Source organism: Amphimedon queenslandica, unplaced genomic scaffold (assembly GCF_000090795.2).
Source record: "Amphimedon queenslandica unplaced genomic scaffold, v1.1 AMPQUscaffold_13513, whole genome shotgun sequence".
NCBI lineage: Eukaryota > Metazoa > Porifera > Demospongiae > Haplosclerida > Niphatidae > Amphimedon > Amphimedon queenslandica.
The window spans coordinates 149,077-175,702 of NW_003546251.1; the positions used below are offsets into that span (position 1 = coordinate 149,077).

Here is a 26,626-nt window from a genome sequence, read left to right on the forward strand (position 1 = left end):
GTAATGCAAACTTTCCCAGCAAAAGTGAACTTCTGGAGGTCAGGCTTCAGCTCTAGCGTATAGTTAACAGGAACTACATCAGTTGGGAGTCTAGTGAATGGTTTCTTATCCGAACTCGTCATGATCCTTTTCTCTCTGTCAGCATAAGAACAACCACGAGCTCATCAGGACAGGAGGTGTGGAGAGTGTGGAGCTTAAGGGCTCTAGCCTCGCCCAGTCAGTGTCTGAAAATGTTTTGTGTAAGAAATGCATTCTCTTCATCAGTTAAAAGAGTTCTGAGAACTAGTTTAACCTCAAATTCATCAGAATATAATGTGAGTATAGATAGACATGTAGATATATCTATTCTTCTGTAAATTTTGTGTGAGCTTCAGATCTAATTTAGTCTTGAATACTTCATTAATGTGGGCTTGATTGCAATTTTGAGCTGATATCCAGAATTTTTTGGGTGGAATTAAAAATCTAAGCATTAATATTATTTTCGTACTTGTTCACAACTTCTTAATACATGTATACATTATAGCTCATTAGGAGTAGATCTATCAGTAGTGATACAATAAGATCATGGAGTGTTGGCAAAATCAATCATGTAGCCATTGCTGTCCCTGATCTAGAGAAAGCAACTTCTCTTTATCGTGACATACTGGGAGCTAATGTCAGCAAATCAACAGTATGTTTGTAGGAGGGAGAGAGAAAACAATAATATTATGAGAATTAAAGAATATGATTATCTAATTATCCTTTACATATATGAATACATTACACATACTTGCAGCCATTACCTGAACATGGTGTGTATACAGTATTTGTTGAACTTGGTGATACAAAGATTGAGGTATGTCTAGCACACACACACACACACACACACACACACACACACATACACACATTAGTTATTCAGAATAGAAGAAGTGGTATAAGAACTAACAGTGTGATCATTTATTTATTCCTTTTATAGTTACTGCATCCATTAGGGGAGAACAGTCCCATTGAGGGATTTTTAAAACGTAATCCAGCTGGAGGAATACACCACATCTGCCTTGAAGTAAGTGCATGTACATTATACTTTAGCAAAAAACACTTGCTACTTTAACATTTTAAAAATAGAGTAAGACTTAAGTTATTTACTTAAGAGATTGACATATACAAACCTACAAGTACATGTATATACATACTACTCTAACATTTTTTTTTGATTTGCTAAACATTGAGATTTTAACACATTTATATTATTAGCTTTATTACATTATATTATACCCTATCAATAATCATTATTAATTCATTGTATACTGTAGGTTAGTGATATACATAAAGCAGTTGATTCATTGAAAGGTAAAGTAAGAGCATTGAACCCTGAACCAAAAGTAAGACCCTAACATCCTCCTATACAGTACCATATATGGTCAATGATATCCTCAGATTGGTGCTCATGGTAAACCAGTGGTGTTCTTACATCCTAAGGATTGTGATGGAGTACTGGTTGAACTGGAACAAGAATGATTAACAATAATTCTAACTATGAATTTTCATTAGCAAAATAATGTCTTTAGCAATAAAATGAATATAAGGCAATAGAATTTTTACAGAGAAACAAATAATTAGTTGCTTTTCACCACATGTTAAGCTAATAATAGTGTTGCAAATAGCAATAAAATTTTAATTTGTCTAAGCAGTAAGAACAATCAAGAGTACAATATTACACACAAAATGGTAAACTTACATGTAAGTTTGTATAATTATTACCATAGTTTAATGTATATACATTTTTATTTCACGAGTAATTGGATAGCCGTATGGGTATACCACTACATTCTTTTTAAAAGTCTTGATCATACTTATATCTCCTGTTCTTTTGATTTCCAATTGCTGAAGTGATGGGAATGGCGTACGATGGAAAAAATCCTCTATTGCTGTTGTATTAGTATCAGATGACTCATAAAGATAGTTACACACTATACTCATTGTTTTGATGGTTGCATGTGATCGTAGCATATCAAAAATATCAGGTAATATTTGTTCATAGAAAAAAGTTTTCATTATTCCTTTCTCGTCATTTGAAAAGGACAATGTCTGATCTAGTTGAAAAACTACTTTGAGTTCTGTGATATTATCTGTTTGGGAGATGACATTTAAGAATCTTCTCATTTGTTCATTAGTAATAGGTAGAAAAACAGGTATACTCAACTGTTGTAGACCAGTGTTATGCATGATACCAGTAGTTATGATAGACATATATGAACTGGAACTCATACACTTTTTAGCATTAAATGATGACTCATGTTTACCAATACTGCAAACTGTATAGACACTTCCTTCCTCAACTTCCACTCTCAGAGCTTTAAGACTGGTGTTGGTCTGTAAAATAGTAAAGAGTTCATTGATACTCTCAGCTGTGTCCAGTTTTATAGTAAGTTGTTGTAGATGAGGATAAAAGTCAAATATAAGACATGGTGGATATGGCATAGATAATATCAGACATTTTAATCCTTCGATGCATGGAAGGAGTAAATTCATTAGTATATTACTACCATATTCTATCTCTAGAGAAGTCAATTTTGATTTTACCTTTAGTTTATTCACTGGTAATGGAATGTAACGATTGGGTATGTTGATTGAAAGAGCTTGTAATGTGTTGTTGTCCCTCAGTAAGTTCTCTATTACACCATCAGTTAGAGCATGATGATCAGGATACAAATTATGCAGTTCCAATGTGAATGATGTTATTGTTTTGTTTTGGGCAACTCCATTAATAACACTTGCCACAAGTGGTTTGGGAAGTTCATATGTTGATAAGTTATCACAATGTACATAAAAAGTTTTTAATTTTGAATTTGCTTTGATGCTTTGTTCAAGTTCAGAACATTTCCTAATATAGGTAGTCTCATTAAGATCTGTACAAATATTTCCACTAAACATTAGCACCTTGAGTTGAGGTAGAGTGACTAACTTTAATAATACAGGAACTAAGTCACAGGTATTGCCGAAAAATCAACCAATATTGATTGAATATTATGCAATAGTGGTTTTTCAAAAAAATTAAGTCCTAAATTACTGTCAGAAATACTGTTAAGCCGCATACTTATTGCCCTGCACTGACTTATTGATGATTTATTGCTTAATCCAGCAGTTAGCACTGATAATGATTGCTCATCTAATTCATGTAGGTCCAACCCATTCCATTCTACATTATTCAAGAGATAACTGAAGCACAACCAATCAAACAATGAAAGCTTAGTGATGACTGAATTACTAATACCAGCCTTACGATTAAGACACAATGATTGGTCTTCTATAGAATGTGCAAATAATTGGCACAATATTGTATTTTGAGATTCGTATAGGAATTGGAGAAGTAAGATTTGGAGTTCTTCGAAATCTAAACCTTTTGCATGTTGACTTAATCCATGAAACCATTGATGGTGACTGGTTTCAAATTCTCTAAGTGGGCTATCCTCACACTGTAATTGTTTTTTTTTTCCAAAATAACGTCGATAGCTTTTATGTTCAAGATGAGTTAGACCAGCTACAAACCTCAGACACATTTTAAAGTGTTCATTGTCAAAATAATCATTGAAAATTTTTTCAGTATTGTCATGCTTAGATATCCACCATGCAGCTAAGAATTCCTGGATACTTAAGTGAATAAATTGATACTTCTCTTCATCAAACTCTTCAAATTCTGTCAGCAATCCAAGATAATCCTCTTTTGCTGCTTCAGTCACAGGCAGGTCTAGTTGATGTAATGAAAAAGTCATTTTTGTATCAGCAAGAGTGGTGTAAGCTAAATAGCTCAGTTCTTTTAAAGCTATAGCTAATGGTGATGGTAATGTAGCGAGACTGACTAACGTATTTGGATAGGTTCCATCTTTCCTTTTTATATGCCATTGGATAGTTTGTAAGATGAAGTTCTCATACAATTGAGTGAGTGTTGTTGGTAGCTGCCCTCCAGCCTTACAATAGACTAAGATTACCATTGAGCAAACCAGTGGAATGTAACACAGAGACTGCACATCACCTCGTACTTTGAGGTCATTAATGAGTTTTACTGCTCGTTGTGAGTCCTTATTAGTTGGAATAGTTTTGAAGTATCCACTTGTATTTTTATTGATAAGTTTTTCTGCTAAATCTGAATCTTTTTGAAGTGTTTTTATAATTACTGTGGATAATTCTTTTGTGGATAATCCAATAATTTGAACATGTTTACTAACATAAGGTAATGCTCTTAAAAGTGATGCAGAGGCATAGCTACGAGAGGTAACAATCACTGAACAACTTGCTAACTTATTTTTACAAATAATTTTAGCAACCAGTGAAGATTCCCTGTGTTGCATACTTAACTCATCCCATCCATCAAAAATTATCAGCAGCCCTTTTCCTTGTTCCTTTAAAACCCATTTGACTATTTCTGGTACATTTGGACAGTCATAGACGTACAAAAAAAGTTCTTTTAATTCCTTAGCTTCAGCTACTTTGCTATTTCTCAAAGGACAGTAAAGTACCAAGTCAAATAGGCAGCCAAGCACTCCGTTTGACCACATATTCAGCAGTTTACGACACAGTGTTGTTTTGCCTATCCCAGGAGGACCATCAATTACTATATTTTGAGAAGAGGTATCTTTAGTTTTTAATAAATCTTCCGTTTTTATTTCCATGTTTCCAGTGAGGTAAGGAATTTTATCAACTTCTCCTCTCAGCATGTGCCAATGTATTTGTAACTCTGCTCGTTTGATCATATCCTGGCCTTCTATTAGTGTTAATCTACCAAAGAAGTCTTTTCCAACTCGTGGTGGCCAGTCTGCAGCTATAATGGGTTGCAGATTATACCTCTGCCTCAATATGTCAGCATATTTTTGAACATCATCAGGCGGAAGAGTGATTGTGACTTCCAGTTCCTGATCATCAGATATAGATTCACCTAAAATGAAATGAGAATATCATAAACTTATCAATCCTCATAATATACACACATGCTCACCTAACTTCTTTAAGATAGGGACAGTAATTTCTTTTAGTGGAACAAGTTTTTGACTCAATAAGATATAACAAACGTTGATCAAATATTGTTCTGGATTACTAGATGTTTCCAGTAATTTTTGCAATGTAATGAGTAGCTTGCCAGCTTTCCTTGCATCAGTCTCTCCTTTAAAATACATATCTTCTTTGATATTCAGTGATATCAGTCCTTGAGCATACAGTGAATCAGTTACTGCATAAAGGGTAGTTGAAATGGGTTGAGTGAGTTTAGCAGAGGCAGAACGTAATAAACTGGGTGCATCTGGTTTATCTATACAGTATAATGATAATAATAATGGCCTACGTCATGTATTTAAATTGTTACCTGTTACAGGACCAGGATTGAGTTCCACATCTCCTGATAGGAGGATCAGAAGGAAATAGAAATACAAATTGAATGAAATTGTGAACAAGTTAAAACTGCCAATGACACTAGCTCCCACATATAACTGAAGCCATCCTGAGATATCATCACCAACAAACAATTGGAAGGAGCTACAGTGACCTATTAACAATACACTGTGTTAATAAAAATATTTTATCTAGATCTAATTTTCTACAGTAAGTTTATTCATGTTGACAAATCAACATTCCACTAACAATGCAAAAAGCTAACCCATGATCACTAATGTTTTTCATTTAGATTATAATTACATTATATATGCATTATATTTAATACAAACCTCATTGGTCATGTAATGCCTACCTGTTGGAGTGAGTCTTGATACACAGAATGAAAGAATGAAAAAGACAATAATTGATATCAGATCCACAGCTGATGCTTGAAGAACAGGAGCCTTGTTCCTTCCAGATGTACAATCCCTTGTAGGTAAAGACTCCCCATCACTGTCATAACGACTGCGACGACCAGCAGCAGCTTGACAGCAGTTCCAACTCCCAATACTGGCCCTCCACTGACAGACGTCAATCATCTTTTATAGACTAATAGAGCAGTAGCAAGCAAGGACACGACTGCAGAAATATATTTTTCCAAAGGAGCAGAAATAAAGTATAAAACGAGTGAACAACGTAAAAATAATAATTCTTCCCAAAGCAATGCAGCTCCACCCTTGCTTGGGTGTAGCTCAATCTGATTGGTCTATGATGACGCCCTTACTTACCGGTAGAATCATGTTATCATTAGATTAAATAATAAACAATGTATTTAGGTACATGTACATGCACTACAGTAATAGTGAAAAGGGAAAACAATAATAACAACAACAACAATAATAATAATAATAATAATAATAATAATAATAATAATAATAATAATATCAACACAAGTGATGTGAGTACAAACAACTATTATTTTTAATTTTAAACAGAAACTCGTTAAAGTCAATCAATTCCCTCCTCATACTAAAGTCCCTCCGATGACAGGAGCAGGTGAAGACAATATGGGAACATGAGTTGGGTAGCCGTTATCAACATGAGGAGAGGACAAGTGGGTGGAGCTACGAGTGACGTGAGCATTGGTCTGAATACCAGGAGGGTACATGGGAGAGTGGGGCATACTGACACGCCCAGTTCTCCCGGGATATGAGGGTCTGTTACGAGGGATAGACTGACGAGGAGGAGGAGGAGGGTGACCAATGGGATCCTTCTCAGCATAAGGAGGAGGAGGAGAAGAAGGAGACGCGAGTATTGGTTTAGAAGAGGAGGAGGTAGGAGGAGGAGGGGGTAAGCGTTCAGAACTTGATATGTTGGGTACTGTTCCTCTTTGATGCATTGGAGCAGCTCCTGTTGAGCTCAGCCTTGACCTGTGGTGGTGGTGGTGCATTGGTTGAGATGATGAAGTAGGGTATACACTAGTGGTGGAGGCACGTGGTCTATGAGCAGTAGTAGAGGAGGAGGAGGGATACTGTGATTGATAATGGTGGTGTGCTGTTGGTTCAACTATTAGAGGGAGAGAGAGGGAGAGATAAGAGGGAGAAAGAGATGATTATAAATTGTGTCAAATAGTTAAGTTTGGATATAAAATCCAAACTTGATTGGAATCAGCTAAAAATTGATAAGCAACACGAGAACATGCATGTATCAGGGAAAATTATAAAAATGGAGAATTCTCTACTTTTCATTTTTGATGAAATTTGGTCAAAGACCTTGTACAGACTATATTTTATGCAGTGACTGCTCTATGCTTTGCTAGGTTGGCTTTGCCCTTTAAATGCTGTACATTCATTCAGTATTAGACATGTTGTGAGTTGTAAGTTAACAGAAGCATAACAGAATCAGTTTAATAGTAATTGATAAGATAAGGAGCAAAGGAGCAGAGGAAACAGTCAACCAGTAATTAATAATACACTGAATAGGTTGTTGAGTGAACAGAGAATTAACACAAGCAGCAACAAATGTAATGAATAAGAAGGGAAATAGCATTAATAAGCTAAAGAGGAAATTGTGTGTGAGGGAGAGAGAGAGAATTACATGTAATTAAAAGCAAGACAGTGTATCTGTATCATCAGCTAATGATGATCAAAAGGATTACGAGTGTTTGAGAATATACTGCACATCTGTTCAGTAAATATTTGATATGATTATACAAGACAGTAACAAGCTAGCATGACAGCATGTAAACAATACACAAGTTAACCATATCATGTATCCCATCTACATGTACATGTACATCAGTACAGTGTATGTGTGTGTGTGTGTGTGTGTGTGTGTGTGTGTGTGTGTGTGTGGCGGGTTTAGTTACACTGCATATCTGTGTACTAGGTGTTTACCGTTAGCAGTGACATTCTAACATCATTAAATACACAAAGTTATAATAACCCAATGCCATTATGAACAGGGCTACCAGTTCAACAACACAGCAAGAACAAACCAAAGTAGTAAACACGTCACTAACTAAAAATATGATTAACTATAATCTATTTATAGTACACTCATGAATGCTATTTATAACTAATAACACAGCAATGTATAAAGTACTGGAATTATGAATGCATTATTATACACATTATATGTAATGTAAATGAAGTGTAGTAATGGTAACAAGGGCCATTGGTTACATATACACATGTGCTGCATGACAAACAATCATTCCACACATAACTATACACACAGCTGCAACTGCTCACCTCCTGGCACTCCTCCTCCTGTTTTATCAGCCATCACTTCACTGAGTATGGACGAAGGTACAAAACCTTCCGAGTTATCAGTTTTATGTTTCACGACCCAAAACCAGTTGTTGTCCTCTTGATTAAAGACAAGAACACTCTCGCCTTTAGTGACGCTTACTTCATTCTCATCGCAGGCATCAAAATTCTATACAATAAAAGAAACAAATTGTAATAGCCATAGTTGATAAAGGAATGAGCCATGCATGCATGACATTACAGCAATGCTGTATTTAATAGCGAATAATAAAAACCACTCAATTACAAATTGCCTACAGTCACGATAATGCGTGCATGAAATTCCTTTCCATCTCATTACATTGTGAATAGCTCACACCCTCTCTCTCTTTCTCTGCTCTTACTTGTAAACAGACGTAGACTCCCCAAAGACATTTCCTAAATTTGACCATCCCTTTTGATTGTAGTCCTGGACTATCAAGTGAAGGAGAGCTCATATCATCAATACGATTAGAGACTCTCTTTTCACTACTAATTGAAGGAGGACGCTTACTACCACCGCTCAGTGGCCTCTTATGTTCACTCACTCCGTTAATCTGAGGTGATCCCCGTCTCTCAATTCCGTGAGATTTAACGGATCCATTAGGAGAGCGATGACGAGTGAATGACCCAGGGTGTCTCTGAAAGTGTGGGTGATCATCGGGTAGGTTAATAGGACGCTTGTTACCTCTTGATGGACGATACACTTCAGAATAAGGTGACTCTATCCCAGTGTTCTGATTCTGGACGTCAACATGGCTCTTGGTTGATCTGTGCTTGACAAGTGAAGACTGAGGTTGAATGAGACCTCCACACTCACTGAGAGTATCGACTGGTTGAGCATAAGGATCAATGTCATCGGGTGTAGCCATGTCGTTAAAAGAGTTGACTTGATGGCGACCAGCTCTATCAAGGCTGGTGTGTCTGGGAGGAATGGGAGGTGGGACTTCTTCGTTTGACTTAGGTGGACTAGGAAGAGGTCTGTCTCTTATTGAAGGGGTAGTATTACCAGAAGCAGATGAGCCTCTACCCTGTCTAGAGGATCCATCATCGCTGGAAGCATCTCCATTACGAATAGTACTAGCATAGTCTTTATAATGAGTAGAGGAGAGTTCCATTGTTCCACTATCATCGGACGAAGAGTTCTTACGATAGACGTCAAACCCATCAGTCATCATGGGGGTCTGGCTCAAACTGACTGACCTTATCTTATCAACAGTGGGTTCAGTCTCCAGTGCATCTTGTGAATAGGATCTATTGAGTGCTGGTGAGTACTGCTCTGAAAGACTAGCCACTCCACTGGAGGAGGAGGGAGAGTGTTTCGGTTCCAAAGGAGCGGAACCTTCTCGCCTGTGTCTCTCTTGTCCCATCATGGCACTATTAGGCGGGTAGTGAACTGTGGCGCTATTAGGTGGAGAATTAATTCGTCTAATTAACATTTGATCTGAATCTTCACATGGAGAGCGTTTGACACGACCAGCAGAATGGCTTGCATACATTGGTATACTGCCCCTGCTACTGGTGTCCTCTCCACTGGCGACCGGTCGTAAAGGCATTGATGAGCGGCTGTTGGAGCGAGCACGTCTTGAAGAGGAAGCAATAGGAGGGGCACAGTAGTCCGAGGGTACGTATCCTTGCTTCCCACGCTCATTCCTGACGAGTAGACGATCCTCTTCTCTTTGAACAACCTCTACTCTCTCTCCTTTTCTAACCGTTAGCTCCTTCTCATCAGTTGCAGAGAAATCCTTAAAGACAATCAGTTTTTGAAAGAACTGGTCGCTGATAGGAGTCTGAGGGGCAGAGAGTACATCAATGGCTTTATCAAAACGACCATTCTGCGAGTGCTGGGGACTACTGGCAGTCGGGTAATAGGGAGAATATGGTGAGTGGTTAATACCGTGACGATAACCACCGGAGTGAGGCCTTTTGTGCGATTCTGAAACAGAAAGTGGAAAGGAACAATTAAACAACACACAAATCAAAGAAACACACTTATACAACTACATGAGTTTACATAATAAAGGAATACATGCACATAAAAGAACTGAGAATATAATTAAACACATTAGTATGTGTCAGTTCTAGTCAGCAATATGAACTGTCACACTTCAGAGCGTGAGAGATTAGGAAACAACATTACTGATTCCAACCCACACAATTAAGAGAAACCTGTAAACATGAAAGGCAAGGGAAGAGAATCAGGTTAAACCAGAGCCAAATGAAACGACCGATAAGCCAAAACAAGCAATTGAGATTGATAGAGGAGAGTGGGCTGTGGACATTAAGTAGTAGAAACAAGGTGAGAATCCAGTTATAATGTTATTAGTCTACCCAATTGATGCAGTAATTAGTAAGGCAGTATGTATATGTACATGTACATTAAAGGCTGAGGGAGTAGGACAGTACATGTACATGTGTACATTAAGAGTTTAAGGGATTGTTGCTATGCTGGCTATGTGTGTAGGAGAGAGAGAGAGAGAAGTGAAGATAGAACAAACAATATCACATTCAAAAGGTCACAAAAAATCAACATTTCATGCAGCACAAGGCAAACTAAACTATGTATAACAGCTATGGTAGTCACAAAATGTCCATTAGTAATAAAGACAATGATTTAAATTGTTATACCAAGAGTTCTTGATGATAATCAATCATACAATAATAAAAGAGCATAATGTAGTTTAGAGGACAGAGCTCACTAATACAATCAAATAAATGGCCTCAGAGGATGTATGGTCAGGTGGGCAGACATTATCTCTCCCTTTGGTCAAACTATACCAACTACAACCTGTAGCTACATGTACATAGTAGACCTACCACAGGCCAACTTATCATTTAAAAATGCAAGCCAAAAATGGGACCACTATGAATAAAAATGGTGTGTGGTATTAGATATACAGCAAGCATTAGGCTGCTAGAGTCGCAATGGGCAATGGCTTATACAACAGCTTGTTTAAAGTCGGCTACAGGACAAGGCTACACAAGCATAGAACGAGTGAAAGAGCACACACAAGAAGATTACAGTATTATTAACAGACCTTTACTAAAGCCGAACCAACCCTTGAAAGACATCTCAGGGGTAGACAAGAAACAGAAATAAGAACAAAAGATCAGCAGACTAATCCTGCTTCTTCTTACCACGCTATTTGAGGAAGTCACAGAGGGCAGTGGTCAGTTATAATAGTGTGGTGAAGCCATTGAACATGCTGTATTAATAGTTATGACATCAATCTTGCATAACTTAGAGCTATTTTTGGTATGTGCTTTTGCAAAGGAAGTAAGAACAACTTCTGTTATAGTAAAAGACATAATCTACTCTAGCTCTTACACAATTTTTTTGAGTATTATTTATTGCACAGTAATTGCATTTATTATTGATAAAATTATGCTGCAATTAATGGAATATTATTATTATTATTATTATCATCATTATTATTATTATTTGCCACGAGTTTGCTAGTTATAATGCTACAGTAAAGGAGCTGTCACTGGTCAATTAGTGTAAATTCCATTCATAATAAGATTAAGAATGGCTCATTTATCAGCTACATTAATGGTCAACGTCTAACATTGATCAAATATGAGAGAGTCCTGCCACCATACATACCCACAACCTGTCTACCAACAGGACAAAGACCACATGCTGAACAAATAATACACTGTCTGATCATAGACACTCATGCTGGGAGAGTTTGAATGCAAATTTTTGAGCTGCTATAAAGGCATTAAAAAAAGAATATAAACCATACTCAATACTTTAAGCTTTTTTTCCAAAAATGACTCTTATCATATCTGTGATTCGAGGAGATGTCTCTCCACCAAATGTAGTAAGCAGCCCATGATCCAGTACTACTATCAATGCATTGTTAATACTGTAAGGTATGTACACTCACTCAGTACAGTTTGCTGATTTAACATACAACTGCAACTACTGATGAATGGGAAATGCTAATTCAGTAGTGACAGACTGGGTTTGGTACAGGCATATCATAACATACACTGCTCCTGCTCAAACTTCCTCACTTTATTATCATCAACAATATACATAACACCTCCACTAAGGACTCAGCACTCTCATCATACATGTACATGTACATACACATACACACATGTACACACATACGCGTAAGTACATGTATACCAGGTTTCCCACAAAGCATTATGCTAAATGAGCCAATACAATAACTGTACATAGCATTTGGAACAACTTTAAAAATTCGTAAAAAATTCAATTTTAATCGGAATCAGCTCAAACTTTCTACACAACATAAGAACATGTATATGTATTGAGAAAAATTATAAAAATGGGGAATTCTCACTTTTTCATTTTTGCCAAATTTTGGTAAAAGTCCCTGTACTATAGTACAGGGACTTTGGGCCGATTTTTGAGCAACGTTAAAAATTCGCATAAAATCCAAATTTAATTGGAATTAGCTTAAACTCTCTACACAATAAAAAAACATGTATATGCATCAGAAAAAATTATGAAAGTGGAGAAATCTCTCCTTTTAAATTTCGGTGAAATTTGGCCTCAGACCATGTACTATATAATAGTACAGGGATTTTTAACCAATTTTCAAGCAAGTTAAAAAATTTGCCGGAGGCCATTGAAAAACTATGCACACATAATGTGTAGAATATGCATCTGCTTGAAAAGGCTCATATACAGTCTATATGGATAGACTGTAAATTGCAAGAATGTACATTTAGTCTGCTGTAAACAAGAGCCCTGTCTGTCTGTCCCTTACAACTGCCAGTCCACGACACATGTACATGACAATTATCACTAGTTCACACTTAATTATTCAACCAATGCATGTATGTGGCTTTCATTGTGTAGTAAATTAAAAAATCCTCTTACATCATTACATACGTATGTACATGTATAGCTTTGTGACAAAGAGAAAAACAGCTCTAATACAATATGTAACAGATGTACCACAACATTTAATACTGTTTGGGAAGACATGAATACTCTTGATAAAGTGCAACCACAAAATCTAAGACTTCTCAAGTTCTTAGTCTACATGTAGTTGTTTTGACTTTGAAAATAATCAGACATATCTTGATATTGAGGCATTGAGCATCAGAAGCCACAATAACCTTTCCAGGAGTCATAGAGTAAGCGATTGGTTTATCTCACAGATTATCACTGCCAAGATTTTCAGTCAAAAGCAATCATATAAAAATTAGCAGTTTGAGAGAATTGATTTTTAAGCTCAAAGGAAAGGTAAATTAATAATAGTAATGCCATTAGGCATTTTGTAAACATGAATAACGTAAGCAAACAATATACTTGCACTTAGCAATGTGTTGAATGAAAAGCACACACTAGCTGAATGTTAACAGCTTCAAAACACTCTAATAGAATTACAGGAACAAAAACGAGATTTTCTAATGAAAACACAGCAGTATGTCAAGTAAATTTCCATGGAAAATGATGTTAATAAATCTATTATAACTTATAATGGATGTAGCCAGTCTCCACATCAAAGACTAAATGTCCCGTTCTGCCACCCATAGACACATACAGTATAAACCAATAGTGATAATAATTCAATTAATACAGGGATTGTTTTGACACACCCACAAGGAAATATATAGAAGACGGCTTGCAGTGTGACACTAATAATAACAATATATTAACAAGGCCCTAACCACAAGTTCATCTGTAAACTGGCCCATTGCTTGGTAACAGCCTCTCCTACAACAATCTCTCATGATCCTAAAGGGGCTTGATCACGTACACTCTCATACTGTGTGTGGGCATCTCGCTAACAACCAAATGATTATTGGATGAAGACACATATACTGTATAATATGATAGGAGGAGGATATGGTAACTACGTGATACCTTATATTAGTCATAATATGGTATAATGCCAAGATTGTATGTGTGGATAGTAAGTACTGTAGTACTAAACTCTAACCTGCTTCTTTCTTTATCTTGACACTTGATCCAGGACAAAAGAAAGCCATTGCTAGCAACTAAGAGAGAGAGAGGGGGGGGGGAAAGAGAGGGGGAGAGAGAGGGAGAGAGAGGGGGAGAGAGAGAGGGGGGGGAGAGAGAGGGGGAGAGAGAGAGAGAGAGAGAGTAGGAAAAGAGAGACAGGTGTGAGATATTAGTACACATTACATGACTTGTGAGGGTTAAAGTATGCGGATAAACAACAGGTGAAGGTTTTGATAAGAGCATGACACACAAAGACATGAGAAAAATATTTCTCATTGCTACACCAAATACCTCCAGGCCAATCAACCATCAAGTGAGTATAAGTACAAAATATAATACAAGATAACAGACATACATGTACATGTACATTATACAATACGAAAACAAATTCTAAAATAAATAATGATTGCAACGAATATATAAACAAATGCATGTATACAATAAATTTAAACAAAATTAAGATAAACATTATTTATACGTAATTAAATACACGTACGCGCAAGAAGGACATGGATAAAAAATGAAGCAGGCATGTATGAACAAGTGTTTAATTGATATAATGGCACATGAATTCATTGACAAAACAAATTAGACACACATGCCTGATCTCCTTTACCACAGCTGCTGTTTTCCCGCCCTCCCTCTCATAAAGTCAATATCATAGTAAAATGGATGGAGATTATACTATAAAAGCAGTCATTATACAAAGCCACATCAATCACTCCATCACATACCAGACCCTCTTTAACAAATATATACACATTAATGAGATTCATTGAGAGTATAAGGATGCCATCCTACTCATTTCGTGTCAGTCTCTAGGGAGAGGCAAGCATGACTGCAACCACAACAGAGACAGACACAAAGAGAGTTATAAATATAAGTGTTTCCTTTTAAGCACATTTATTTACTCATGTACTGGCCTACAGGGGACCCCTTACTCTGTCTTGTATTGTCATTAGCTCCTGTTGATTGGTGATGCCGTAACAGTGTACCTCGTTATATCATTCATCATGTGACACATACGTAATCTTTAAGAGGAGTCTGATTACAGTCACTACTGTACACCTTCTAGAATCATTAGCACATTTATGAGTACAGGTATTATTATTTGTAGTAGCATGTGTCAGCGGACCACTTCAGAATAATGATGGAGATAAAATAGTAATTATAATAATATACATGCATACACAAACGCTGCTTATGGTCTAATGTTTAGTTGATTTAGGATCGGCTCTGTTACTACTACTATTACTAAACCATTCTACTATGACCTTTCTTTAAATGCTAGTATTGTACCTTTGTTAGTAATGGCAGCTAACAAAGCTATACATAAGGTCCAATAATAATGTAGATAAATGTATATTTAAACAGTAGAATAAGTCTGTGTAATCCAGTACTAATCATAACAGCATACATGCACTGCTTGACTTGCTATGATTACTTGATATCATTACAAGAAAGTAATTATAATGCGGTCATATCCTAAAGAAATACCCGCTAGACAGACAGTCCGTTTGGCTTCAATAGTGATAATAACTACTATATCTGGAAATCCTTTACAAGTCTACTGTGCATTACTATGAAGTAAGCACGAGAGTCTTCTCTTTACTATGTCAAATTCCCTTTCACAAGCAGCGAATGAAAACATTAGGCCGGACACATGCATACATACATGCTACACCCACAATGGGCAATATGTTTTTCTTGTGTCTAAACAGGAGGTTTCATTGTCGTGTTGTGAGAGGACAATCTTGAAACTGTGAAGCGTTTGTTATAGAAATAACAACTCTGGGTTCATCTAATTTGCAGAACTTAACAACAGTGGGCAGACATCGAAACGCATCATTAGTCAAGACAGCTTATTTGTCAAGCGCTATATCAACAGGTCATTGTCCAATGCATGGGAATATCGAACTTCATGAATTGACATCCCAGAGCTTGTTTAGAATTGAGCTTTGCAAGGTAATAAATGGTGTTTTGGTGTCTATAGTCACCCACAATGCCTTTGATACACCTTGCACAATATAAATACATGTTATCCTTTCATCTTTATTGGATTGAGACTAATGTTAAGAAAACTCTCAAGGAGGACTGACAGATGTTGCTGGATTGTGAAATGCTATTATTGGCCCATGTTAAACCATTTGTCAGCTTACATGGAACTACTACATACTAAAAATACCCTTCAGTGTCTTAATGCAAGAGGAGCATGCTTAAATGAGAAATAGGGAGAAAAGAGAGAGTGAAGGAGGAAGGGAAGAAGTGTTTGGATCACATCAAAATTCAAAGTACGTTGTGTATTGTGGTAAGAAGGACAGTATCTCATGCTTGTGGTTCTTTTATGCTAACATTGAGTAGGTAGAACATCAAACAAAGGGCAAAAGTGAATGTGATAATGTTACATTATCATTCACCACAAACTAGTACAAAATAGTCTTTTGCTATATATTATACATAGTACAAATAAATCCTAAATCACTGATCACTATCTCAAATAGCCCAAGGCTCAATTACATGTACTGTACACAGCAACATTATAACTGCATTAGTCTTAGGCGTAGATGGATTTATATTTGTGTGGCAGACATGTTCAAAACATCTATTGCAAAAACAATGTAACTGATGATAAAGAAACAAGGAAATGTTCTTGATGTACAAAATGTAGGCAGAGAAATAAAAGGGGAAATAACTGTTATGAAATTTAAAAGATAAACAGAGATTGGCTAACATTAGAAGGTTATCATAATGCTATCTTATACTCAAAAAATTGTATTTCTATCTCTTCTCAAACAATACAATGTCCACCAGTTCGTTTACAAAATTGTGCTAAAATTTCTAGACTACGCATGATAATTTTAATTCACACTATCCTCGCTGCATAGGCGTATTACACAGATGCAAACTTTATCGCATTAGCGAGTAGCCATTCAACGTGAGAAGTAACTGCAGAATGAATCAAAACGATATTACAAATTCCTGATGGAATTAAAAACTAGATCAGAGAGAAGGAGGAGTACTAAGTAATTAATCCCTTAGAGGGAGAGGGAGGGGAGAGAGTGAGAGAGAGATAAGAGAGAGGAGGAGAAAAGATGAAACCTAATGACAGCTCTGACTAGAAATGCAGGGCAGGGACAACAACAGCTGACAGAAAACACACACACACACACACAAACAACAACAGATTTACACGCAATATGCATTAGGACTTTAATCAGCTACAATCTGACCTGAAACAGTAAGTTCTAAATGGGCTTGTACAATTATTATTACAAGCTACTTTTACAAAATTCAAAAGCCACGTTTTGGCTGGCAAAAGGCTGCTGGTACTCACTATGAATAAACTATACAAGCTCACAAGGGAATTGGCCTGTGACTATAGAGAATATAGCATGGCAGTATCATGTGTTCAACAGCGGGCCGGCCAGGAGGATAATTGAACAAAGGAGCAGCTCAGGGCGTACCTTTACAAGGGATCGCATTTCTATGCTTCCCAAGCTATAGCAAAGTCGTATTATTTTTCAAACTCACCTCTTTGTATTGTAATAAACAGTCTCTTTGTGCAGAGAGAAAAGATCTATTTGACACCAATCCTTTATTATGACACCTGAGATGTAATTGAGAGCCTTTGCAATGGAGAAGTCTTCTAGTTGTAGGATAAAAAGGCGCGGGGAATATATACTAGACTACGACCGTATCTCTCTATGTATGTGTGTGATCTCAGAATCACTGCATCCGTTGTACAAGCAATGGCAGACAAAAGTGATCCGTAGTGATGAGTAGTATTTTTATACAGAACTGTTCAGCTCCCTTATCATCAGTCTCCCTTGTAGTTATAAAGGAGTAATTAATTAATTGGAATTAATAAGCTATTCCATGATTTGCGTGGGCGATTAACCATGTGTTAGAGGCGTGGCTAATGCCTGTTTTTAAAATCCTTTTTTAGAAAGAATAAAATAAGAAATCCACTATAGTGACTCGTATTTTGTATTAATATAATATCAGTGTAAAACTTCAGATTTACTTTGCAACAATTCTAAGCAGAAAATCTTTGAAAAAGTTAAAACTTTGGCAAACCATTTTAATGGGCGTGGCGCCACTAATCTGCGCATGCGCAGTAGCCACTAAAAAGATATCCAGCCATTTTTGGGTAAAGGAGAGTAGAGAGCTTTAAGAATGACTTCTGGCTATCGTATGCCCGCTGCTGTTATTGATAATGGCACAGGGTGAGTCACAATCGATGTACATGCAACCAAAGTTTGAATTCTTTCCTCTTTGATAGGTATACTAAGTTAGGTTTTGCTGGTAACACAGAGCCACAGTTTATCATACCTTCATGTAAGTCCATATGAGAAGGGATTATGAATAATAAGATCGTATAAGGCATGCAGGGGGATGCAAACGAGACGTACTTATGTAAGGGGTTAGTATAGGGGTGTGGCATTTTATTATTAAGTGGGTGTGGTTTTTAATTGAGGTGTGTGGGTGTGGACTCTGTAGTATTTAAGTCTACGTATGCAATAGGAAATGAAAATGGAGTCTTTATTATGAAATGTTTACATTTGCTATGTGTCAACTTTACTTGTTGTCACTTACTCCCACCTCTCTCTCTGTCTCTGTCTCTCTGTCTCTCTGTCTCTCTCTCTCCTAACAGCAATAGCAATTAAAGAATCAGCTCATGTTGGAGACAAAGCTTCAAAAAGATTAGGAAAAGGAGTCGATGATCTCGGTATGTTGAAAATACCTCTCACCATTCTCACCTCTTTCTTTCCCTCTCCCCCTGTCCATCCTTTCTTATAACTTTCCCTTTCACATTATGTAATCTTCCCCCTTTACTCTCCGTTCCTTCCTCTTTCAATAAACAGATTTCTACATTGGAGATGAAGCAGATAAGCCAGGCTATGCTACAATGTATCCCATTCGTCACGGGATAGTTGAGGACTGGGATCTCATGGAGAGATTCTGGGAGCAGTGTATTTTCAAGTATCTTCGTGCCGAGCCAGAAGACCACTTCTTCCTTCTGACGGAGCCTCCTCTTAACACTCCAGAGAACAGAGAATACACAGCCGAGATTATGTTTGAGTCATTCAATATCCCTGGGCTGTACATTGCTGTACAGGTACGTCTGATCACGTGACTATCAGGAGGAGGTCATGTGATGATTGTCATTGTACATAGTGGTGGAGCTTTTGGACTTTAATGAGATGAAATTTAAAACTTGCTTTTTGATTTAAAGTTGCCACACCTCAATTATAAATTTAATTAACTATAATTGGCAGTACATGTACACGTGTCTTATATGTACATGTGTTGTATGTTGATGTATTTTATCTGTTTATTGTGTGAATAGGCTGTTCTTGCTCTTGCTGCTTCTTGGACCAGTCGTCAGGTTGGGGAGCGTACGCTTACAGGGACTGTCATTGACTCTGGTGATGGTGTCACTCACGTTATACCAGTGGTATGTTGATGAAGGAGAGAGAGAGAGAGAGAGAGAGAGAGAGAGAGAGAGAGAGAGAGAGAGAGAGGAGGAGAGGAAGAATAAGTACTTAAATAAGTGCTTAAATATAATAAGTATTTGTGTGTTTGTGTTAATATATTTCCTTATTGATACAATGGGTGTTAATATGACCCTGTGCTATTTTCTCCCCAGGCTGAAGGTTATGTTATTGGTAGTTGCATTAAGCACATTCCGATCGCTGGTCGGGATATAACGTACTTTGTGCAGCAGCTGCTGAGAGAGAGGGAGACTGGAATCCCTCCGGAACAATCCATGGAAATAGCAAAGACCATTAAGGAAAAGTATGGCTACATATGTCCAGACATTGCCAAGGAATTTAACAAGTATGATGCCCAGCCTGATAAGTTTTTTAAGGAGCACGAAGGAATGAATAGCATCACAAAGAAAGTGAGTGAATGGATATGCATAGTGCTTGAATGGCATCGAATATTTTGTTGTACATTTTTATTCCTTTTTCTTGTTTGGTTCTCTTCCTCTTTTACTTCATTCAATCCTAACATGTCATTCAATTTCATTGTACTGCAATCTTTATCTTCCTTCCTCTTTCTCTTCCTGCAGCCATTCAAAGTTGATGTTGGTTACGAAAGGTTTCTCGGTCCCGAGATATTCTTCCATCCCGAGTTCTCTAATCCTGACTTTACAGTACCTATCTCTGAAGTCGTTGACACAGTGATACAAAACTGTCCAATCGACGTTAGAAGGCCATTATACAAGGTTAACATACAATAGCAAGCTATAGTTTCTTATTATTTAAGTATTTTAGTAGGAGGCCATTTTAATTTTTTATTTCTTGTAGAATGTAGTTTTGTCTGGTGGATCAACTATGTTCAAGGACTTTGGTCGTCGTCTCCAGCGTGATTTGAAGCGTACTGTTGAAGCTAGGCTCAAGATTAGCGAGGAACTCAGTGGCGGGAGGATAAAGGTACAAAATGACAGCTGCAACTCCTGCCACTAGTACACTCTAACACATAAACACACACACCTGTTACACACACACACACACACACACACACACTCTTGCTGTATAGTGTATCAGATTCCGGGATAGACAAGATGTATCATTACTTATGATCTGATGTATGTGTACATATACTTCTCTTCATTCATGCATGTAGGGCAGCTACTGCACTTTCATAATTAAATTACTGTCTTAATATATTTCTCTCCCCCCCTCTCTCTCTCTTTATACTTTAGCCCAAGCCCATTGATGTTAATGTCATTACTCATCACATGCAGCGATATGCTGTTTGGTTTGGTGGCTCCATGTTAGCATCAACCGTAAGCCAAATAATCTTGTGTATTCTAGCTTCCTTTACCTTCTTGCTTTTCTCTTCCTTTCTAATCTAGCCTGAGTTTTATGAAGTATGTCACACAAAGAGGGATTATGATGAACATGGGCCGAGCATCTGTCGACACAATCCAGTGTTTGGAGCCATGTCTTAGATATAGAGATTAAAGGAACATTAATGTGTTTTCAATTGCTTACTTAGTTTTAAATGAGTGTAGAGAGAGAGAGCTAGTCCTCTTATTGTATTAATAACTGTTTAGCAGTTCAGCAATTTCTTAATTATCGTATTATTCTTATTCTGTTGTTGTTATTATTATTATTATGTTGTTGTTGTTGTGTAGATTTTATAATTTATCTTTTTTGCATTTTATAAGTGTTTCATTATTAACAGTACAAGTTGCCATTGTTCATTAGTGAAGTTGGGTAGAACTAGTTGTGTTGTTGTAAGATTAAGATATGATTGTCATACTAGCTCTCTCATTGTGACATTGTTTGTATTGGAATAGAAATCAATTAGAGCCACTGCTTATAAAAACGAGAGTCTAATTGGCAGCTTTCACCTTATGTTACTAAACAACAGATGTTATTCCAAATGAAGGGATTTCACCCTAAAACCACTACTGCCTTGACTGCTCTTAAGGTAAGGTTAACTTCTTCAAAATTAGAATCAGATGAAGGTTGTAAATTTTTTTCACACTTTGTTAACACTTCAAAGGTGCGAACAAGGTGACAAAAATTGAATTGTAAAATATGAAATTTAAGATACTAATTAGCAAGAGTAGATAATTTGTAATTTAGTAATTGCAAAGTATTTTTTTAATAGTAAAATGTTCTAATTGCATTACTGCTAGCATAACTTCTCTTCACTACTTACTACTAATGCATTAGCTGGTTAACAGTGACTAATAATGATTAGGATACTATAGTATCTAATGGTTAGTCAAGTTTATAGATTGTGGATTATTATAATTGCTGTATTATAAACTATCAACTACCTCAAGGGAGCTGAGCTAAGCATGTTTGAAAATGCCTAGTCAGGTTACTATGATATAGAAAACATGCTTAATCATGCTCACCACACTATCCTACTGGATCATAATAGTACTACAGAAATTATTGTATCATGTACTCTTGGTACTATCATAAGTCACCTTCTTTGTAGTTTAACTTATCATTTTAAAAAAATTCATCATGTCATTCATAATATTGTGTGCATGTGTGCGTGTCATCTCAAAAAATCAAACATTTAAAACGATCATTATCTGTACACACAGCTGAGAGTGTTAAGTTATACATAAAGCGCTTAATAATAATAATAAGACTATCAATAGTGATGAGATTAACAGCAGAAAAAAAGAAAGAGAGAGAGAGAGAGAGAAAAGGAAAGAGTAAGACAGATTAATCAATCAATCATCTTTTCTCAATGTCATCAATGGTCTTCATGAGGTCATTCAACCTAAACAATAGCCAAAAGGTAATTCACATAATGCACACAGAAGGACATGAACAAACAAGGCACCATAATGATACAAAGTAATGAATTATAGTAAGTAATGAATTGAATGAGTTATTAAGGGAATTTTAGACAACAGAATATAAGAGGAAAAAAGGGGATCATGGTGACAACATAAGGTCAGAACAAAGAAAAGAATTTTAACTGTCTTTGAAGGAGACAGAGGGAAAAGAATCTAGCTGTCTTGTCATCAATTTTCTATTGTTACTGTTGTTATTGTTATTGATTATTATTATTATTATTATTATTATTATTATTGATTCAGTATACACTGGATTTTCATTTTCAGCATAACTACAATACAATAATTGAATTACTGTTTCTGACCTGGTTCTCCTAGACACTGCTTTCATTCTACAGCATTCAAGAGCCAGTAGGTTCTTTGCTAGCTGGCCACAGTGATATGCCACATCAACTGTTGTACGTGATAGTGACTCAGTCTGAGAGGAATCCATCTATAAATAAATAAATACATATAAAATACACTGGTGTATCTTTAAAATAATAACAATAACAATAATAATAAATAATTATTATATTATGTTAAGTATTGTGATTTGTAATAATGATAATGAATTATCAATTCAATAGCAATTCAAAATAAACAAAACTATGTTAAATTAAAAACTAATTTCCAGTTTCATGTTTATTTAAATATCTACATGTACACATGTCCTAATTTGTACGATTACTACGTAAAGATATAATAAATTCTTTACTTGTTTGTTAATAGGTTCTATCGATGAAGACCAGCTCTGTACTAAACCAAAACTGTAAAAATCATTACTAGGTAGCTGCGGCAGTGGCTTTAAAGAGGCAGGGTCAGGAAAATCTGTCTCTGGTCTTGGCCACGCCCCCAAACGAGACATGGGGACCTTAAGCTTCTGGGAAGAGATGGGAACCTGCTGCCGAGTCTCGTAATGATAGACTCCGCCTCCTCCAGGAGTAGACTGGTATCCCATTAGGACATTCTGAGGATTCATTGAAGGAGCGTTGGGTATGTGAACAGAGGAGGAAGGAGGAGGGGGAGGTGGAGGAGGGGGAGGGAAGGACTGGTGCTGCTGTACCGGGGTGGTTGGTACTGAAGAGATTACTTGCTGATGTGGAGATACTTGATAGCCCTAAAATAATGAAGAAAAAATCATTAAAAATAAAATAAGACAACGTGAATATACTCAACTAAAACTACATGTACATGTACGCATTCACTATAGTGTTGAGGCAATATAATTTGCAAAATGAAGACACAAACTTGACATTATAAGCCGCCAAAGGACACAAAGTCAAAAGAAGTATATTGCACAACATGCACATGTAGTGAACTCCATATAGTAAATATACTAGTAAAGTTCTACTACAAGAGCTAGTGCAAAGATGCATACACTAGACTGTAATATTCAATATGCTGATGTAAATTATTAGTAAATGATAGGTCAGTATAGTAAATATATGTGTGTATACTGAAAGAGGTCAGGGTTCATTAAGCTATGGAAGTAGACTTTATGATCTATACTATACAGTTTAATGACCTGTAAAATGTCTACAATAATTCTAGTGACCACAACAGACTATAATATCAGTCTCTAATCAGGCTGGGGTCAAACATACTGTCTCTTTCAGTAACAATAATTGTATAAAATCTGCCATTTTGCTTGATTCTGAGGATGCTCAATGACATGTGGTTGGTAAATCTTCAATATATAAAACTAGCTGTTAATCAAAAATAGACAAATATTATACATAGCTCCAGCCAATATTCCCACAAGGCATTCCTGTAAAAGCCACAAAGCAAGTGAAAACAATAGTGTAAAATAAAAGGAAAATGGGATGCATTTGCACACCGATTACAAACCTGAGTGGTATACTGGTTTTGTATTAGTATTGCTCTTTGTAGAGGGTGGACCTCTGGAGTACCAGTCCCAGTTCCTACCCACCCACTGGGATACGTCTGTATCGGAGTCTTTGGACCTATTGGATCGACCACGCCCATATAGGAGGCTAAAATATGAGGAGGGATCATCATATTGTTGTCGGGGGTGACGGGAACTCCGCCCACTAACGACCGAGAGGAGGTTGGGGTTTGAGGTAAGGGAGAGAGCGTATTGCTGGGGGGTTTGGTAGTGGGTGGGGATGAAATACCAGCCACACCTCCTTCTAATAATAATAATAATAATGATGATGATTGATGATGATAATAATATACCTGTTAAACTTTTATTAGCTTTACTGGCGTGACTGCTTGACAGGCTGCTGGTAAAATACAGAAATAGTAAACTAATGACTAGATTTATGTATTATCTGATACATATACATATACATGTTCTTATGTTGTATATCAATTTTGAGTTGATTCCAATCAATTTTAGATTTTTAAAAAAATTTTAAAGTTGGCTATTAATCTATCCCAACTAAAAGCATATTCGTCTAACTTACGGTCTCTTATCAGTTTTCCTCCTAGGTGTGGTATTATACTCAGACTGATGATGATGATGATGAACATTAGACTGCCCCCCGGGGCCGCTAACGTCCCGACTATCACGATGATGATGATGATGAGAAGAAGAAGAATGGTGTGTCCCTCCTCCTTTGTGGGCCGAGTGAGAATGAGATTTAGAAGAAGAGGAGGAGGCATGAGTCCCTGATCCGTGTTGAGTAGAGGATGTAGAGCGACTGCTCGATGATGCAGGGACTTTAGTATCTTGAGTCTTTAGCCTAACGGCGGGCAAAAACATACAATCATTACATATGGTGTGTAAACCCCTGCTATGTATCACGCAAGATGATAAAACTGTCTTAGTAATATTTTAACACTAAAATTATTGTGATTATTTATTTACTTTTTCACTGTTCCTTTGGAAGGTTTCTCCCATTGGGATTTGTCCAGTCGCTTGTTATAAAAATAAATACGACCGGAGGAGCTCTTGTGCTCAGTCCAAGTGTCTTCACTCTCATCATCCTAAGGAAGAGAGGCACCATTAACCAGACTACACCAGTATATCAAGAATGACTGTCACTGTTAGTATATCAAGATTGACTGTCACTGTTAGATCTAGAGGGAGTTTACGAGACTTTTGGTCTCTCATATTTAGCCTAGTCAGGCGGGGTATTTAGCCTAGGTCTCCTTAAGTTATTTCAAATTAGACTGGCCTCCCACATATGTGTAACTTTAGCAAAGGCTGTTTGGAACGCTGAAGATTTTTGAAGCAAAAAATTATAAACTATTTTATACTTTATTCTATTTTAAGTATGAAAAAATATTTGGACTGTACCCACAATTTTTTTATTATTAAAAAAATATATAATAAAACTATAAGGAAGCATTTTCACCTCATTACTGGCCTTTCTCTTCCTGTCATGTGACTTTGAGGAGGCATGGTTAGAATTAGACACTGGGAAAAATAGTAGAAACATGAAACAAAATTTCCTAATTATAAGTATTACTTTGTTTCTCGTTATTTTTAAGCTCCGCCTTTGGGTGTACCCGTGCATTAGACGTGGTTCTCTCCCCTCTACTGGCCTGGACAGTAGGATCAGTAGAGGAATTAGTGCCGTGGGAACCACCTCCTTTACTATGCGGAGTATTGTGACTAGTTATGTCACTCTAAAAGAGAGGGAGAGAGAAAGAGAGAGAGAGAGAGAGGGGGAGAGAGAAAGAGAGAGGGAGTGGAGAGATGAAATGAGATATGGTTCACACAAAAAGAAAGAAAAAGGGCCCAGAGAGTATAAAGAAAGGTAGAAAGGGGGAGATAAGTGAGACTATAAAAGAAAGACTTCTTTTCTTACCTTCTCCTTCTTTGAGCTACCATCCCAATGTTGTGACCTACTAAATCATAAAAATATGCCAACAACCAACCCTCTTACCTCGATGAAGAGTCTACAGTACTCATGCTACTAGCAGTGCAGCTGGTGGTGTCTTCCCCAGCAGCTGACGTCTCAATTATAAGCATGGGGGGAGACTAACTCCCTTTTCTCATAACCAATCAAGCTTGCCCTGTCCTTCTCCCCCTTACAGAAGCTTATAAACGTACAGTATATCGCGTAGACGCAATACAAACTATTCCTCTAGCCTTAATAAGAGTTGGTATTGGTCTATAGTCACCTCTTTTCTTTTAAAAGGAAGAATATGGTTGGAGACACCCTACTCATTCAACTCCGCCATTTTATTCACAGCATGAACGGTACGTGAGCGGGAGTATACGGAGACCATATTCTGTAATGA

At 36.8% G+C, this 26,626-nt stretch overlaps 5 protein-coding genes across 7 annotated transcripts; 2 read left to right on the plus strand and 3 right to left on the minus strand.

Moving 5' to 3' along the window:
* Window positions 1-6: 6 nt before the first annotated feature.
* On the plus strand, window positions 7-1,591 carry LOC100641999 (methylmalonyl-CoA epimerase, mitochondrial-like). The gene is made up of 6 exons (XM_003383255.3): window positions 7-314; window positions 524-670; window positions 776-835; window positions 959-1,045; window positions 1,296-1,364; window positions 1,420-1,591. The coding sequence occupies exons 1-6, from the start codon at window positions 231-233 to the stop codon at window positions 1,498-1,500; spliced, it is 528 nt and encodes a 175-aa protein (XP_003383303.1). The 5' UTR covers window positions 7-230; the 3' UTR covers window positions 1,501-1,591.
* Window positions 1,511-6,043, minus strand: LOC109586976 (uncharacterized). Its single transcript, XM_020003192.1, has 4 exons — window positions 5,720-6,043; window positions 5,339-5,518; window positions 4,976-5,284; window positions 1,511-4,915 (listed from the first exon to the last, which is right to left on the minus strand). Exons 1-4 carry the CDS (start codon window positions 5,943-5,945, stop codon window positions 2,964-2,966), a joined length of 2,667 nt encoding a protein of 888 aa, XP_019858751.1. The 5' UTR covers window positions 5,946-6,043; the 3' UTR covers window positions 1,511-2,963.
* A 90-nt stretch (window positions 6,044-6,133) lies between these two features.
* Window positions 6,134-17,930, minus strand: LOC109586981 (uncharacterized). Of its 2 annotated transcripts, XM_020003200.1 has the most exons (5): window positions 17,620-17,930; window positions 14,066-14,123; window positions 8,501-10,071; window positions 8,100-8,286; window positions 6,134-6,912 (listed from the first exon to the last, which is right to left on the minus strand). In XM_020003200.1, exons 2-5 carry the CDS (start codon window positions 14,112-14,114, stop codon window positions 6,371-6,373), a joined length of 2,349 nt encoding a protein of 782 aa, XP_019858759.1. In that variant the 5' UTR covers window positions 14,115-14,123; window positions 17,620-17,930; the 3' UTR covers window positions 6,134-6,370. The 2 variants fall into 2 exon arrangements, with proteins under 2 accessions (XP_019858759.1, XP_019858763.1); XM_020003204.1 differs by lacking the exons at window positions 14,066-14,123; window positions 17,620-17,930 and adding an exon at window positions 11,174-11,294.
* A 271-nt stretch (window positions 17,931-18,201) lies between these two features.
* On the plus strand, window positions 18,202-21,302 carry LOC100637821 (actin-related protein 3). The gene is made up of 10 exons (XM_003383222.3): window positions 18,202-18,314; window positions 18,371-18,426; window positions 18,743-18,817; window positions 18,954-19,207; window positions 19,439-19,546; window positions 19,739-19,993; window positions 20,165-20,320; window positions 20,403-20,528; window positions 20,801-20,884; window positions 20,954-21,302. The coding sequence occupies exons 1-10, from the start codon at window positions 18,265-18,267 to the stop codon at window positions 21,047-21,049; spliced, it is 1,260 nt and encodes a 419-aa protein (XP_003383270.1). The 5' UTR covers window positions 18,202-18,264; the 3' UTR covers window positions 21,050-21,302.
* Window positions 21,303-22,049: 747 nt separating this feature from the next.
* Window positions 22,050-26,590, minus strand: LOC105315700 (WW domain-containing adapter protein with coiled-coil-like). 2 transcript variants are annotated; one of them, XM_020003259.1, is made up of 11 exons: window positions 26,269-26,590; window positions 26,191-26,227; window positions 25,849-26,008; window positions 25,735-25,796; window positions 25,245-25,363; window positions 24,841-25,119; window positions 24,611-24,654; window positions 24,260-24,561; window positions 23,127-23,528; window positions 22,735-22,862; window positions 22,050-22,350 (listed from the first exon to the last, which is right to left on the minus strand). In XM_020003259.1, the coding sequence occupies exons 1-11, from the start codon at window positions 26,352-26,354 to the stop codon at window positions 22,305-22,307; spliced, it is 1,665 nt and encodes a 554-aa protein (XP_019858818.1). In that variant the 5' UTR covers window positions 26,355-26,590; the 3' UTR covers window positions 22,050-22,304. The 2 variants fall into 2 exon arrangements, with proteins under 2 accessions (XP_019858818.1, XP_019858810.1); XM_020003251.1 differs by having other exon boundaries at window positions 24,611-24,657.
* Window positions 26,591-26,626: the final 36 nt, after the last annotated feature.